The following is a 16,029-nucleotide window of genomic DNA, read 5'->3' on the forward strand; positions in this document are numbered from 1 at the left end:
CACATGAGTGCAGGTGCCTGTGGAGACCAGAAGAGGGCATCAGATCTCCTGGAGCTGGAGTTACAGGCAGTTGTGAGTCCCCTGCCCTCATGTGGGTCCTGGGAACAGAACTCAGGTCCTCTGCAAAAGCAGTTAATGCTCTTAACCACTGAACCATCTCTCCAGGAGAGATGTATCTACAGGAGCATTCCTCCTGGATTATCGACTTGACACTACAGCCCAATTTTAGTCTTTCTTTGTTGATCTCTTTGTACCTACAGTTGGTGTCTTATTCCATTAGGCCTCAGTATCCCACTAGAGGTGGCAGCATGACTGCTTTGTGATCAACAGAACTCTATGCCCCCGTGAAGGACTGTCCTTAAAACCCAGAATGCCTGAAACTGCCTCCACAATGTCCCACGCCCCTGCGAGATGCTTTGTTCCTTAGTGGGTTTTCATTTTCATAGACAGGCCTTTGAAGAAAATTTGGCTTCTCTTCTGCAGCATTTAATTCCCAAGGTCTAGAGAATGGTGGAAATCTCAGCTTCTGTTTCCTTGAGCTTGTCAGCAAAGTAGGGTTGGGCTCCTGAGAAGGGGAGTGAGTTTGTTCCCCTATATAAAGAGAGACTTAATGAGGTGATTACTGACATGCCATTTCTTACTGAAGTTCAGAAATTCTTAAATGTTATGCTAAATGCAGATAAATGAATGTCTATGCTAGATATCAGGACATAAGAGACCAGTTATGCTGTAATGTAATACACCATCTTTATGAGCCAATCAAAGGCAGGGTTTTCTTCAAACTAGGAATATTTTGAAAATCCACCTGGGAGTTAAATCCTGTGTGGTCCTTATTTCCTAGCATTTTGGTTCCATTTTTCAGTCCAAACAAGTATTTCTTATCTAGCCCTTTCCTTACCTTCATGCCACCTATTTTACTAACCAGTCTCCACTTTCATTTACTAGCTGCCCAACATGCACTAGGGACTCTGCCGATCCCTGAAAAGAGCATGAGGCTCAGAGTACATGGACCCTGTCTCCATGGGAACAAGATAGATATTGTCTCTGTTAAAAGTACTAAGAAAAAGGTTTGAATCAAGTGCAATAATTAATACACTGCACGGTTTGGGAAAGTGATGCTTGAGCTTTCCTTTGAGGTGTTGGAAGGATTAGAAATTCACACAAAGCAAAGGGTATCCTAGCTAGCAAGCGTAGATGGGAAGCTGCTTTAATCAGCAGAAACCAGGCACCACCCTCATTCCAGCGATTAAACTTGAAACCCATGTGGGCGACTGTGGAAGAATTGTGCTCTGTGTTGAAGCAGTAACTGGAGCACGATACCTGATGGATGACGTAAGCAAGGTCCCAGGATGGTGCCCTCACTTAGGCAAGCCCTCCCAGATGAGGGTCGATTACAGGCTTCCTGAGTTTCAATTTGAGAAGAGGTCTTTGATAAGTCATAGGACTGAGTCCTGTGTGTGACTCACCTGCATGGCTTTCCTCCTGTCCCTGAGGAAATGGCTTTAGGGAATGATGATTCTACTCTTTGCTATAGGATTTTAAGGGCCTGATGCATCTTCTTAAAATAAACATTCTCCCCTAAAAAACACCAATTCTAAAACCACTGTGCATCCAAGAAGATTCTTGCCCTCAGGCTAAGATTGCCTTTGTCAGTAAATTCCAGGCATCTCATTGATATAAGGGAAATTACTCTATATTTCCCCTTCAAACTATTCATTGCTGGAACTTTTCTAACATTTAGTTGTTTCTTAATTATTAAATATTTTTAATGTTATTTATTACTATTGGGGGAGGGGCATCACATCCCACCTCGTGAATGAGGAGACCAGATGACAACTTTGTGGAGTAGATTCTCACTTTCCACCTTTACATGAGTTGTGAGGTTTGAACTTGGATTCTCTGACTTCTGTGGCAAGCACTCTTCCCTGCTGAGTGGTCTTGCTGGCCTTTGTTCTTTAGTTTTGATGGTTCCCTTAGGAATAGCATCATTAGATGAATCCTTTGCATAGTTTTTCTTTCCATACATTTCTACTTTTCTGCTTGCTCTTCTCTCTCTGAGTAAGAACAGTGTTTGCTTTGTATTTTATTATAGCAACCTTATGTTTACATTTTAAGTTATTATTTTCAAAATATATTTTATTTATTATTTTTATTGTATGTATATGAGAATATTGCCAGCATGTATGTTAAGTGCATCTATGTCATGCAATGCCCTTGGAGGTCAGAACAGGGCATCGGATCTCCTGGAACTGGAGTTACAGACGTTTGTTAGCCATTGTGTGGATGCTGGAATTGAACCAAGGTGCCCTGCAAGAGCAGCCAATGCCCTTAACCACTGAGCCAACTCTCCAGACCCCATTTTAAGTTATTCTAAAAGGAGCCAATGTTATTAAATACTCTTTTTCCCTCCAAAGTAACTGTTCAGACTATCTTCTATGATGTATCTAGAAAGAAAAGATTCCATAGCAATTCCTTTTAAGAAATCATCCTTGATTTGTTCAGGTACACACTGAATATCCTGGAAGAAATTGGTGGTGGGCAGAAGGTCAATGATGACATTATTGTCAGCTGGGTGAATGAAACATTGAAGGAGGCAAGGAAAAGTTCATCCATCTCTAGCTTCAAGGTAAGTTTCCCTCTTCTGTTTCAGGCCAGCCGAGCACTTGGCTTGTCCTCACTGCTTTCATTATATGCTAAATGACCTTCAGCGTTACCAACTTGAGGCTCCCCTTTGTATTTTCTTACATGATCCACAATTATACTAATATTCATGGTCATTTCACTGACAAATTTCTCATCACTCTTCTTGTAACAATTTTAAAATGTATTATTTTTAGCACCTCATTTTAGGCCCTGTTCTTTCAAAGTAGTATAAAATACAGCAATATATTTTTAATATGTGCACACTTTGAAGGCTCAGAGTTTTTAACATTACAATGGTAAAATGAAAATGCTAAAAAAAGATCTCCCATGTGATATTTTTTGGGGAAAAAAAACCCAATTGTGTACTTTCATCTAAATCCTATTTTTATTAATAATACCATTGTATATTACAAAATGTATTAATTCGCTTACACATTAGCAGGAGTCTTCCTAAGAGGACCTGCCACTCAATCCATACTGTAATAATGTCAATACACTTTGACTGTGTTCTTCTAGTTTAAAGGTCAGGAATGGGGGGAACCTCCTCAGCCCCCATCAGTGTGGCAGTTCATCACACTGTCAGTCCTCTAATTCAAAATGAGAAATTAAAGTACCTTCTCACCAGGAAGGGCAGAGTCGGAGCTGGGTGGGCGGCACCTGGAGCACTGCCTGCTGTGAGCTCATAAGGGCATCGTGCCACCCCCAACCCATCTCAAGCCTGGTTTTAGTCTGGTTTGCTGCTGAGCACAGTCAAGAGAGGAGGCTGGTGACTGAAGTGAGCAGATTTTCCAAGAAAGATGCTTGGGAAGGCAGTGGAGAAGAGTGGAGTCAGTGGAGCCCTGAATATTGTTGCCCTGAGTCTAGGGCCTTTGGCTCCTAGGTTCATCTTTATATGTGGAAAATAGCTTTGCTATTTTCCTTATTTCATAGGTGAGGAAACTAAAGTTCAAATAACTCTCTGAGGTCACAGATAATAAGTGCAGGTGATGTTCCATAAATGGCGGGAAAAACCTTTACCTGGAGCAGTGTGTGGGTAGGTCACTTAACCATTGCTATGAACCGCACAGTCACAGGTACCTCTCCTTGGAAAGCAGTTGCCACCCCAGAGCACTAATCCCACATGGTGGCCTGGGTGTCCTTGTGGGGATGAGGCTTGGTAAACCATGAGTGATAATCCATGCGTGAGCAGCCAAACAATTACAAAGGCCCAGGGTGTTAAGCCAGAATTTCAGGTTCAAATTCCAGCTCTACCACTTCCCAGCAATTAATTTAACCTCAGAAATTTCTTCTTCTCCATAAATAAAGATTAAGGATGGAAGCTGAAGGTTTAATACAGTGGTACAGCATCTGCTAGCCTATGTGAGATCCTCAGGTCGATCCCTAGCACGTACAATATTAAACACCCCACCACAAAAATGACAGCTCTGTGAGATAATACTTTTGTTAGGTAGATGTAACCACTCACTATATACATACAGTTCAAAACAATATGCTTACATGATGAATTCATAAAATTCTGTGTGTCAATTAAAAACTTCAAAAGTTTAAGCTAAAAAGGGGGAAAAAATTAGATGCTACTCCTAAGGCTTGTGACAAGAAGAGGCAGTGTTGGGCAAGTGTGAGACACCAGCAAATGTCAGTTACTGTCTTTGTATTAATCATATTATTGCTGTTGCCGTCTCCCTGGAAACCACTGTTCTCTTTCCCTGAGGTCTTCAGAGAAGGGGCACTTACTGTTACCCAGTCTACCTGCACCCTCACCAGCACCCGGCCACTTGCCCACTCTAGGGTGTGCCTCCTACACAAAGGAGGATTTTTCTGATACCTTTAGTCTTGTCTTCTGATAGATTCTATTTCCAATCATTCCTTTCTCTACTATATTCCTGCATGTCCAGTAGTTGAAGCATAGTTCAATCTTCATGTTTTTCCCTGGTGTGCTAACTCCTTTCTATTCAAGAAGGTATCTGCTTTCTGGGACATTCATGATACTCCTGCAAAAACTACCCCCAGTTTGAAAGACTGTGTAGAATGCTGTGACCAGACCAGACCATGTCTATTTTATATTTAAGAACAAAGAACCCACTTCCCTTGAGCCAGATGGAAGTAACTTTTGGATGTGTTGATAAACCCTCCCTTTCTCTCTACATAGGACCCAAAGATTAGTACCAGCCTTCCGGTTCTGGACCTCATTGATGCCATTCAACCAGGTTCCATTAATTATGACCTTCTGAAGACAGAAAACCTGGATGATGAAGAGAAACTCAACAATGCAAAGTATGTAAATAACCCTGGAGTCAGGAGGGGGACACAGCTGCCAACTGAGTGGTTGTGACATCAGACACTTGTATTTAGTGCAAACACTTTCTTTTTACTCTTCCTGATTTTTCTTCTCATGATTTATTGTAGTCACGTCATCATTTTAGATGTGGTGCAGTAGCAGTTTAGGGTTGACTTGAGCAAAACAAAAACTAGAATATTCTTGTAATTGCAAGGCTATAGTTTTATTTTTTTTAAAGTTTCCTAATCCTAATCTCCTAATCTATAGATTTCCAAAGTAAAATTTGGAAAATTCCAAATGTAGCCATCCCATTTGTGAATATCCAGATGTACGTAGACAGGGATAAAGTTAAATACCAGGGACTTCTCTAGCAATGGGACTGTGGTTTATCTGTCCTGGCAAATGAGTCCTTTAGAACAGGAGCCAGCAGACTATCTCCAAATCTAGCCTGTTGCCTGAATTTATAAGTAAAGTTTTCTTGAAGTACAATACAGTCATTTACATAGGAGCATCCCTGTTTCAATAGTAGAGCTTGGAAGTTGCAACAATCCTGCAAAACCTAAAATACTTACTGACTGCATGTCACTAGCGCTTTAGCCAACAGGCCCAGAAGTGATCCTGTTGGCCTTTTACAGAAAGTTTACCAATCATTGCTCTACAGAGGCATCTTTCTTGGATCAGGTCATATTAATTCCTCAGGGATATCATGATAAAGTACCACACAAACTGGGTAATTTTAAACAACAGAAGTGTATTGTTTCATCATCATAGAAACTAGAAATGAAGTTGCCAACCGGGCTGGTTGATCACAAGAACTCTGAGGGAGACTCTCTCATGCCTCTCTCCTGGCTTTTTTGATGCCAGTAACAACTCAATGGCTTATAGAAGTCTAATCTGTCTCCACCCCCTGAATACCTATGGCTTCATGTGGCTGCCTTCCCCTCAGAGTCTTCTTTCTTCTTACATGGACATGGATCATGTTGGATTAGGGTCCCACGCTCCTGGAGCATAACCTCAATTTATGACATCTGCAACAACTGTGTTTCCGATTAAGGTCACAATCAAAGGTACTGGAGGTTAGGATCTTGCCATACCTTTTTGGGAAAAGGGGTACACCCGAACCCCTTATACAAGTCTAGAGTTCACAGTATCCATGCACGATAATCCCAGCAGTGCCCTTTTTCTGTTATCAGTTTTGGAAAGTGGGGAGCTGTGTTCCCAATATGATGATGTTCAGCATGATCCAATGAAGAGGTGTTAGAGTTAAATGATGATTATAATGATGAAGTATGGAAAGGGGAACACAAGGGTGCAGGGGTGGGACAGAAAGGAGCTCTTTAGAGCAAATGATATCTAAGTTGAGCTTACCTGAAAGAACAGATAAGAAGACATTAGAAATAAAAGAATACATGTGAAAAAAAGAAGAAGAAAAAAGAAAGCCTTGAAACTAGCTAGTCATGAGCCCTAAGATTAGGTTTAAGGAATTTGCCAAGGTCATGCGATTTTTAAGCTGCACAGCTGAGGTTCAGAGTCTGACTTCAGAGACCAGGCTCTTATGCATTCTCCTCCTTCAAGGACAAGATACAAAATTCTCTAAAACTAGCTCAGGGCTGGGGACGGGGTCAGCAGTAGAGCACTCATCTAATATATAAGAAGCCCTGGGTTTGATCTCCAGCACTAAAAAACAACAAAACTCTTTTAAAGAAAAGGGGTAGGGGAGATAATTTAATCAATAAAGTGCATGCCTTTGTAAGCAAAGCCGGGCTTGTGGCCTGAGCTTGTAATTCCAGTGCTAGGGAGGCACAGGTGGAGCTCACTGGCCAGCTACTCTAACCAACTTGGTGAGCTCTAGGCTCTTGAGAAACAAAAACAAAAAGAAAACAAACAACAAAAATGGTGGACAGCACCTGAATACATACACACACACACACACACACACACACACACACACACACACACACACACACACACACACACACACACACACACAGTATGAAAGGAAAGGTTGAAAAAGTTGCACAAAATACCAATGGTTATGCTTCTGAGACAAAATTGTGTGGGATGTTTTTGGGGTTTTTTGACACTCATGGATTTTTATGTAACTTTTCCTTTGGGTTTTAAAATGGAAACACTAATTTTACTCCATTTATAATTAATCTGGAGGAAGTTACTGGTGGGCAAGGAGAAAGAATGGGTGGTACCCTTCATTTAATTTGATCACTAAAGTAAGAGTGAAATTTTTTAGGAGCACAGGAGGGAGTAATCGGGCCCTGGGTGGAAGAGGGTCTGTGGAGTAACTACATTACGAGGTCATAGAACAATAAATGAGGGAATAAAGAACTGCAGGCAATAGTGTGGGCTCATTTGAAAATAGACTACAGCTAATAAAAATTATCTTTATGTAACTATAATCAGCATTAAAGTTCTAATGTGGCTATGATAATTTCATGTGAAAATATAGACTATAGAACTCTGGTTATTCTAATAGAACACTAGAAATAAATACATGTGCAGATGATAAGCATTGGGATGGATCAAGGAATAAAAGAATTGATGTGTAAGGCTAAAGACATGTGGTTTTCCTCCCATAAAATGTTTCTAGAGCTGGGGAGATAACTCAATGTTTAAGAGCACTGACTATTCTTGCAGAGGACTTGGGTTCCCAGTACCCATTTGGCAGCTAACTGTCCCTAATTCCAGTTCCAGGGGATCTGATGTCCTCTTCTGGCCTCCAGAGGCACTGCATGACATGGCTACATACATGTAGGAAAACTACTCATACACATAAAATAAAAATAAATAAATCCAAAAAGGAAAAATGTTTCTATGATTGAAATATAATCTACAGAATATTCATTCCTAGAATCAATTCTTACTCATGTCTCAAAATTTTTCTTCCACACTCTATAACCCAAGAGAATATTCCTACTATGGCTATCAAAAGTGTTGGGTTGGGGAGTGGGGGGGTGCATTGTCTGGAGAGGTGGCTCAATCAGCCAAGTGCCTGACAACCAAACATAGGAATTGAGTCCAAATCCCCAGCACCCATGTAAAAAGCCAGGTGCAGTAGTATACACCTATAATTTCAGTTCTGAGGAAGTAGAGACAGGTGGATCCCTGGGACTTCATAACCAGCCAGCCTAGCCAAATCAGTATGCCCCATGTTCTATGACAGATCCTGTCTCAAAAAGTAAGGTGAAGAGTTCTTGAGGAAGATAGCCAGTGTTGACCTTTGAAGAGTTCTTGAGGAAGATACCCAGTATTGACCTTTGGATTCTGTACACACACACACACACACACACACACACACACACACAAACTGGGTAAGAGTTGAGAAGGTCTTCAAAGACAAATACTGTCTGACAGTTGTCATGAGAACAGACAGCAAGATCGATGCTTTGTTAGGAGCATGTTCAGTCAAGACTTATCTGTACACATGGGAAGATGGCGTGACTGGCTCCTGTCCTGAGGGCCCTGTGCCTACGCTGCTGAGGGGTCCTTGTCATCCACTGCTGCTCAGCCTCTGCATTTTTCCTCTTCCCCTCTCAGATATGCCATCTCTATGGCCCGAAAAATCGGAGCAAGAGTATACGCCCTTCCAGAAGACCTGGTTGAAGTGAACCCCAAAATGGTCATGACAGTCTTTGCCTGCCTCATGGGAAAAGGGATGAAGAGGGTGTAAGGCCCAGAAGAGCAAGCCAGAGGGTGGCACACTCAATCCTCAGTGCCCACCACAGGGTGCTCCAGGATGCAGAGGACCGTTTGAGCCATTCCAAAGTTTTCAACCTGGAGACATTATACATTTCAAAAAGTGCATATATGTTCAGCCAAGTAGCCTCTCTTGTACTTAACAAAACATGCTTCTCTCTCTATTTTTCCCCTAGAAGAGCCAATCTCTTAAAGATTTTTTTGTTCTTTGAAATTTTACCAGAAAAATAATGAAAATAAATTCTTTTCCAGATACCTTTTCTGCTTTTGCTGGTTGTCAAGGATAAAAACTGCAGTGTCCCTATTTTTTTTAATTAATCTTCCAAACCAGTTTGATCTAGATGCCTTTTTGCTTATTCAGAGTGAAGACCTGAAGGGCTCATCAAACCTGTCTTAAATAAAGCCTGTTGGCACAGGCCAACATCAGACAGTCACAAGCTTCTTGAGTCCCTGTCTCCAAGTCTGTCTCCCTATGAGTTTCTCCAGCCCCTCAGAACTATGCCTGCTCCGTTGCCCCCCCCCCCGGTCATCCTTGTCTGTAAGCAACTTGGGGCATCTGACAAATCAGTCAGGCTCCAGGCATCCCAAGCATCCTTGACAGCCTGAAAAACTAGGGATACAAAGCAGGTGTAATAAATAAGAAAACCACTAAGGGGCAGTGTGGAGCAATCACCAAGCACCTACCCTTGTGGGTGCTGTGTCTCCATGTATTTAACCTTGCTTGTTAGACATGTAGTTTTCATGGTATGGCAAAACGCCTGGTGACATTTGGAAGCAACCCTGCTTAGTTTCGTTCACTGTTAGATACCAGTATATTTGATTGCTTCCAGGCCATGTTATCATTGTTCACTGTGTTGGTACTACAAAATCTCTTTGCCATCCCAAAGCCCCCAGGGGCAATATGTGCCAATAGGCAATCCCTCTGCCTCGTTCACGTGCACACACAGCCATATACACACGTTCCTAGCCTCATGTCATAGAATGCTGGCTAGGAACTGCCTGAATTTCTAAACAAAGGAACAGTATGAATTGGAATAGCTCTAATAGATGCCAATTTCCATGAAAACTTACCAAAGCCTAAAAAGACAAAACGTTGTGAACCAAGCTTAGACTCCTTCTGCATGGTGAGGGGTTCATTACTGAAGTATGATCCTTAGGGATGGCATGTAATGGAACTTTGGCATCTTCCAAAACAATTAAAGTGCAAGGCCTTGGATCCATCCCTTGGCGGTGGACTCAGGAAACCAATAAATGCCTTCTTCCAGCTCCCAACCAGTCCTCCCACAGCATCTGAATGAAAGCGGTTGGCTTTGACTTTAGTCTGAACTTCATATTGCTTCAATGATTTCTCCCCATCTGCCTTCACAGAAGAGGGATGTTACTGCCTTAATGGAAAATTAAGATAAAATAATATTAACTTCCTTTCCAAATAAAATGTTGCAAATTCTGACTGTTCTGGCTGTTTGCTTTTGAAGGTTGAATAACAGCATACCATCACCCATTCGTTCATCCATGCAGCTAACAAGCATTGTGTGTCTAGTGGATGTGAGACACTGTGCAAGAATTTAGGAATATGTCCATGCAAGAAACAATCATTGGGGCTGGAGAGATGACTCAACAGTTAAGAGCACTGCTGCTCTTGCAGAAAACCCGGGTTTGATTCCCAGCATCCAAATAGCAGCTAACAACTGTCCATAACTCCAGTTCCAAGGGAATAGGACACCCTCTTCTGACCTCCGCAGGCACTGCACAACATGGATGAGCTTACATCCATGCAGGCAACACACCCATACACATAAAATAAAAATAATAAAATATTTTTTAAAAAGAGACAATCGGGGCTGGAGAGATGGCTCAGCAGTTAAGAGCATGTTCTTGCAGAGGACCTGAGTTCGATTCCCAGCACCCACATGGCGGCTACAAACTGTCCTTAACTCCCGTTCCAGGGGAATCTGAAGCCGCCTTCTGACGGCCAGAATTGCACTACACAGGTGCACTCACATACATGCAGGCAATCATAGACATAAAATAAAAAAATAAAATAGACAATCATTGTACTCCGATAACTAGGGAAAACAGACATCACACAATTAAAACCATAGGTGTGTGGTACATTGCAGTTGGTTAGAACGTTGAAGCAAGAATTGTTTAAACCCTTTGAATCCAGTCGTGAAGAGCAAGCATGGGGATTGCTGCAAACGGTTTCTAGAATGAACTGTGATTTTGCTGTGGGTCAGTACTACCTGGGACCTCCTCTCCCTTTGGGCTGGGTCTTACTTTGGCCTTCCTTTGTGTGCTTGGGAATGTGGGGGGCTTTTGCTGCAGCCAGCTCCTCTGGGCTGGGCTGCCAAGGCAAAGAAGCCTGTCATGAATGTTAATGTAGCATGGTCTCACCTTGATCTCCAAACGAGCCACACCCTAACACAATGCACCTAAGCTGTATGCCTAGCCTTCCCAGTGGCTTAGGTTTGAAAGTAGTTGTCTCCTGGACTGAAGGTACCCACAGCTTCTACATTAAGAAGGTATCTGCCTCTGTACACATGAAGATGCTACCAGTATCACTATTGTTTAGTGCTAGACTGCAGTGACAGGACTCATAACTAAGCAGACTGAACCAGCAGGATAGCAGATTAGCACTATCAAGAAAGAACTATCATAGACAAGAGATAAGGAACACAGCAGCCTAAGGAAAGCAGGTATTCTAAATGTAACTTTTTATCATCACTTTTTTAATATTTTTTTATTTATTATTTTTTAATTTTATGTGTTTGAGTATGTTGCCTGCATGTATGTGAGTGCACCAGTGTCATGCAGTGCCGTGGAGGTCAGAAGAGGGCTTCCAATTCCCCTGGAACTGGAGTTAAGGACAGTTTGTAACTGCCATGTGGGTGCTGGGAATTGAACCTGGGTCCTCTGCAAGAGCAGTCAGTGCTCTTAACGGCTGAGCCATCTCTCCAGCCCCTTATCACATTTTAGGTGGACAAACCAAGTATGGCATGAGAAACTAAAACCTCCCCAAGGGTCTGCAGTAGAAAGCAGCCACTCTCCCTCCCCCAACCCCAAGCCTAAACGTAGGCTTTGACACTAGTGCCTATCAGCTTACTGGAGACAAGAAAATTTTATTATTAACTATTATTATTATTAATATTAAACTACTATTAAAAGAGACTAGGCCTGAAAGTGGCCATGGTGGGGATATTGTTACAACACAGTAATTGTCAAATTCTACAATAGGCCTCCTGATCCCAAAAGAGCCCCTGCTTCCGTCCCAGTTTTCCAGTTCTCTGCCCCAGCCATCAGCTGCTCATACCAATTTTTTAATATCCTAAGGCTCTCCTATGCATATATAACACAACACCTTTTCATCATAAATGTTAGTATATAACATGCATTATTCTGAATCTCACTCTCCATTTAAATATCATAGCTTAGAGATGAACCCATGTTTTTCAATGAGTTCAATCAGTGGGTTCAGTAGGTACCTACCATTCTATCAGTGAGCCAAAATGCAGTTAATTAGTAGCTTATAAGCAGATGTTTAGGTTGTTTCCATCTTTTTGCCTTAACAAATCACAATCAATAGTATTGATCACAATCAATAGTATACCCACTTCTTGAGCACAGACTGCTAATATTAATTGAACAGGTACCTATCAAGCTTCTGATCTACCAAAGTTACTACGTACTGAGAAAATACAACATAGATTCTTTAAAGTTTCCCCAAATTGGGAGCTGGAGAAACGGCTCAGTGGTTAAGAACACTGGCTGCTTCTGCAAAGGACCTGGGTTCAATTCCCAGCACCCATATGGCAGCTAACAACTGTCACTAACTCAAGTTCCAGGGGATCTGACACCCTCCTCTGGCCTCTGTGGGCATTGTACACACAGGTACATTTACATACCTTCAGGCAAAACACTCATACACATAAAATAAAAATAAATAAAATAGTTTCCCCAAATTATAAAGAACCCTAACCTGTAACAGATAGTTGACCTAATCCAAACTTTTCCATTTTATATCTAAATAAAAATGTTAATCCAGCAGAGGAAATATGCACACGCATGCATGCACACACTATAACAAAGTGCAGACTGTGATAAATAGTAAAGTTATAAATGAAACATTAAGGGCGCTCGGAGGAAAGCTCAATTCTGAATGAAGGCTCCACTAATGTTTGTGGAAGAGCTCAGATGTGATGAATGAGGAGTGGGCGGGAACCAGGACTTACACATGTTGATGCCCTGTAGAGAGCCATCCATATTCCGAGATCTTTAAGAAGAGCACAGAGACTGTTTAGAAAGTGATTATACTGGTAATAAACAATGTTTGCTGAGTGTGTGAAGCACTGAACAGACATAATTGTGAGAAGGGTTATGAAACAGACTTACGTGGAGAGTTTTTATGTTTGCTTGTTTGTTTTGACATGGTCTCCCCAGTCCCAGCCCACCTGGAAGTCACTATGTGGAACAGGCTGACCTCTATCTCACAGAGGTCTGCCTCCTGAGGGGCTTGGATTAAAGGTATGTACTACAACACCCCGCATATCTGGAGTGTTTTTAGAAGAAAGTGAATTGCTCTCTTTGCCTGGAAATGACACTGGAGCCCATATGATACAATGGTTGGATTAGGTAACTTGCAAAGTCTCAGCCAGCCTACTGATTTTATCCATTTAGACATGTGTACACACACACACACACACACATTAAGGCTGTCCTAGGGACACAATAATGGTCTCATGGTAGACTGTGTAAACTCTTCGATCACCTAGACAGGCCCAGGCCAGATGAATGTTAATGCGTGAGACACAGGTCTCTGTCCTGTTCCCGGGATAGTTCTTGGGCCCACCTTCCTTCCTGTTACTATATCTGTTGTCATTGACCTTTCTTCCGTGCCACACCAATGAACCACAAGGTAAAGACCAGCAGTGTTCTTTTGGTAAATTGTTGCCCAGCAAGACTCTGAAACCTCCCAGTCCAAAAAGACAGCTGCTGATCAGAACACGCCTCAGCACTGTTGACTGATCCTCTTGTGAAATCTGGTCATTCTGATGTTTCCTAATCAAGTTCTTGTAACTAAAATTCCTGTACCAGACTCACATGGTGGGAATGGCTCTTTACTCAGGGTCCTTTCTATTTCTGAAAGCCACAAGAGTTTGTGTTTTCTCATGTCTTGAGTTTATACATTTTTTTTACTTTATTTTATTTATTTATTTATTTATTTATTTATTTATTTATTGTGTGTGTATGCACATGCCACAGCATACATGTGGCTATCAGAGGACAACTTGTGGGAGTCAGTTCTTTTCTTCCACCATGCAGGACCCAGGGATCAAATTCAGGTTCATCAGACTTGGCATGCTCTTACCACCGACCCATCTTGCAGACCCCTTAAGTTTACATATAACTCATACCAGACACAAAAACACAGATAATCTAGCTAATACTGATTCTCTTACCATTAATAATTCATAGATAAGGAGACAAAATGGTGGTAAGTTTTATATCATCTGAAATGTAAAAATTGAAGAATTCTATTTAGGTATTTTGATTAATAGCTCTCACGCATCATTTTGGAATAAAAATCTTTCAAGAATTACAGTGCAAGCAAATATTTCATTCTAAAGCTCAGTGGAATCTAACATACAATTAGAAGACTCCATGGACATTTTGAATTCGGCTCCAACAGAAGTGCATTGTTTTAAGTACCAGATATTCAATCCTGCTTGTTCTAAGTCTGGTGCTTGGACCAGGAGCACTTGGAACTGTTGAGAGATGTGTATCTTAGCCACCCACCAGCCCTACCAAATCAGAATCTACATTTTCTAAGATCCCTACTGTCACAGTTAGCTTCAGTTTTCAGCTTGACACACCTGTTGCCTCAACTGAAGAATTTCCTCCATCAGATCGGCCAGTGGGTCTTTCTCTGAGGTATTTTCCTAATTGCTAATTGATGTAGGAGGCCTGGGTACTGTGGGTGATGCCACCCTGGGCTCTGAGACTGGGTTGTGTAAGCAGTACTCCTCCACAGTCTCTGCTTCAGTACTTGCCTCCAGGTTCCCCAAGTTGGTTTTAATCAGTGTTTCATCACAGCAACAGAAAGCAAACTAGGACATCTACCTGATGTGGTTTGAATGTTTATTTCTTGGGATTCATGTGCTAGAAACCTCATCACCAAGGTCAGATGCTATTTGGGGGTGGGACTCTTAGGTGGTGAGTTGGTCATGAAAGCTCTGTCTCTTGTCAATGGAGATTAGTCTATTCGTAGATTAGTGGGGTTTTATGGGAATGACTTTGCTATACAAGCAAGCTCTCTTGGCCTTGCTTGCTTAGTCTCCCATGTGGTATCTTATGTTGCCTTGGGACTCGACAGTCCCCACCAATGAGAAGGCCCTTACCAGAAGCAGACCCTTGATCAGAACTTACCAGGCTACATAATTGTGCTTTATGAACTTCCTAGACTGTAGTATTCAAGTATAGTGATGGAGAATGGACCGAAACGCTTCACATGCACATCAAAGTTTGAGAAACACTAAGAAAAACAAAGTTCTCATTAAAAGATCTACATTTGACAGAAGACTAAGTCAGCCAGCACTAAATTACTCTTTCCTAATGACACTGGACATGAGAGATGAAAATAACTTTCAGATACTGTGGTGTTTCTAAGCCATACTGCAGTTATGCCTGAATAAAGAAATAGCCTAACCTTTAGCTTTCAGTTTTAAAGCCAAGAGTGGACCCAAACTCTAAGCACTTGTTCCCCCCAATGTCTTACGGAACTATGTGCTCTCTAGCCAGGCTTCACTGGTACTTTTATTGAAGCAATCTCTCCAACAACAATTTGGGAACTAGAAGCTAGGATTCAACCTTATCAGAGAATTTTGCCCTTGGGTCTAACATCTCATGCATACAAGTGGACTTCTCAGTTATTCTTACTGTTTTCAATGAGAATAGCACACTGTTTCCAGAGCTTCAATATGCTAAACAAGCACCCACATTCATTCATCTTGGGTAGAGGTAAAGTGGGGTCCTGAGGGATGAAGATCAGGTGCCCAGGTCACAAGAGGAGCACATGACTCGGTGAGCTTGTTTACATTATAAACAGCAGCCTTTTGGTTCAAGGTTAAGCAAAAGTCATTAGTCCAAATTCTGACCCCATTATAAAAGTCATTGCTATACAATACCATTTACCATCATCAAAATGCATTCAAGATAGCCAGAGTAGTCCAATTACAGTGCTAGGGGGAGGGGGGAGGCTTAGTCAGTAAATGGGAGGACCTGAATTCAATACCAAGAACTCAGGTAAGAAGCCCAAAACCAACACAGTGGTATGTGTTTGTGATCCCAGTCCTGGAGAGGCAGACACAGGCAGATTCCTGGGGCTTGCTGGACAGTCAACCTAG

At 41.8% G+C, this 16,029-nt stretch overlaps 1 protein-coding gene across 3 annotated transcripts in view; it reads left to right on the forward strand.

Annotated features, from left to right (window-relative positions):
• Lcp1 (lymphocyte cytosolic protein 1) overlaps positions 1-10,079 on the forward strand; it is an 85,159-nt gene extending 75,080 nt beyond the window's left edge. For all 3 annotated transcript variants that reach the window (XM_017795922.2, XM_029559266.1, XM_029559265.1), the window contains 3 exons: positions 2,503-2,626; positions 4,793-4,917; positions 8,471-10,079. In XM_017795922.2, coding sequence (XP_017651411.1) covers positions 2,503-2,626; positions 4,793-4,917; positions 8,471-8,603 — 382 coding nt within the window. In that variant the 3' untranslated portion in view covers positions 8,604-10,079. The remainder of the gene's footprint in view (positions 1-2,502; positions 2,627-4,792; positions 4,918-8,470) is intronic.
• Positions 10,080-16,029: the final 5,950 nt, after the last annotated feature.

The sequence above is a fragment of the Nannospalax galili genome, unplaced genomic scaffold, assembly GCF_000622305.1.
Source record: "Nannospalax galili isolate Female #2095 unplaced genomic scaffold, S.galili_v1.0 scaffold388, whole genome shotgun sequence".
Taxonomy (NCBI): domain Eukaryota; kingdom Metazoa; phylum Chordata; class Mammalia; order Rodentia; family Spalacidae; genus Nannospalax; species Nannospalax galili.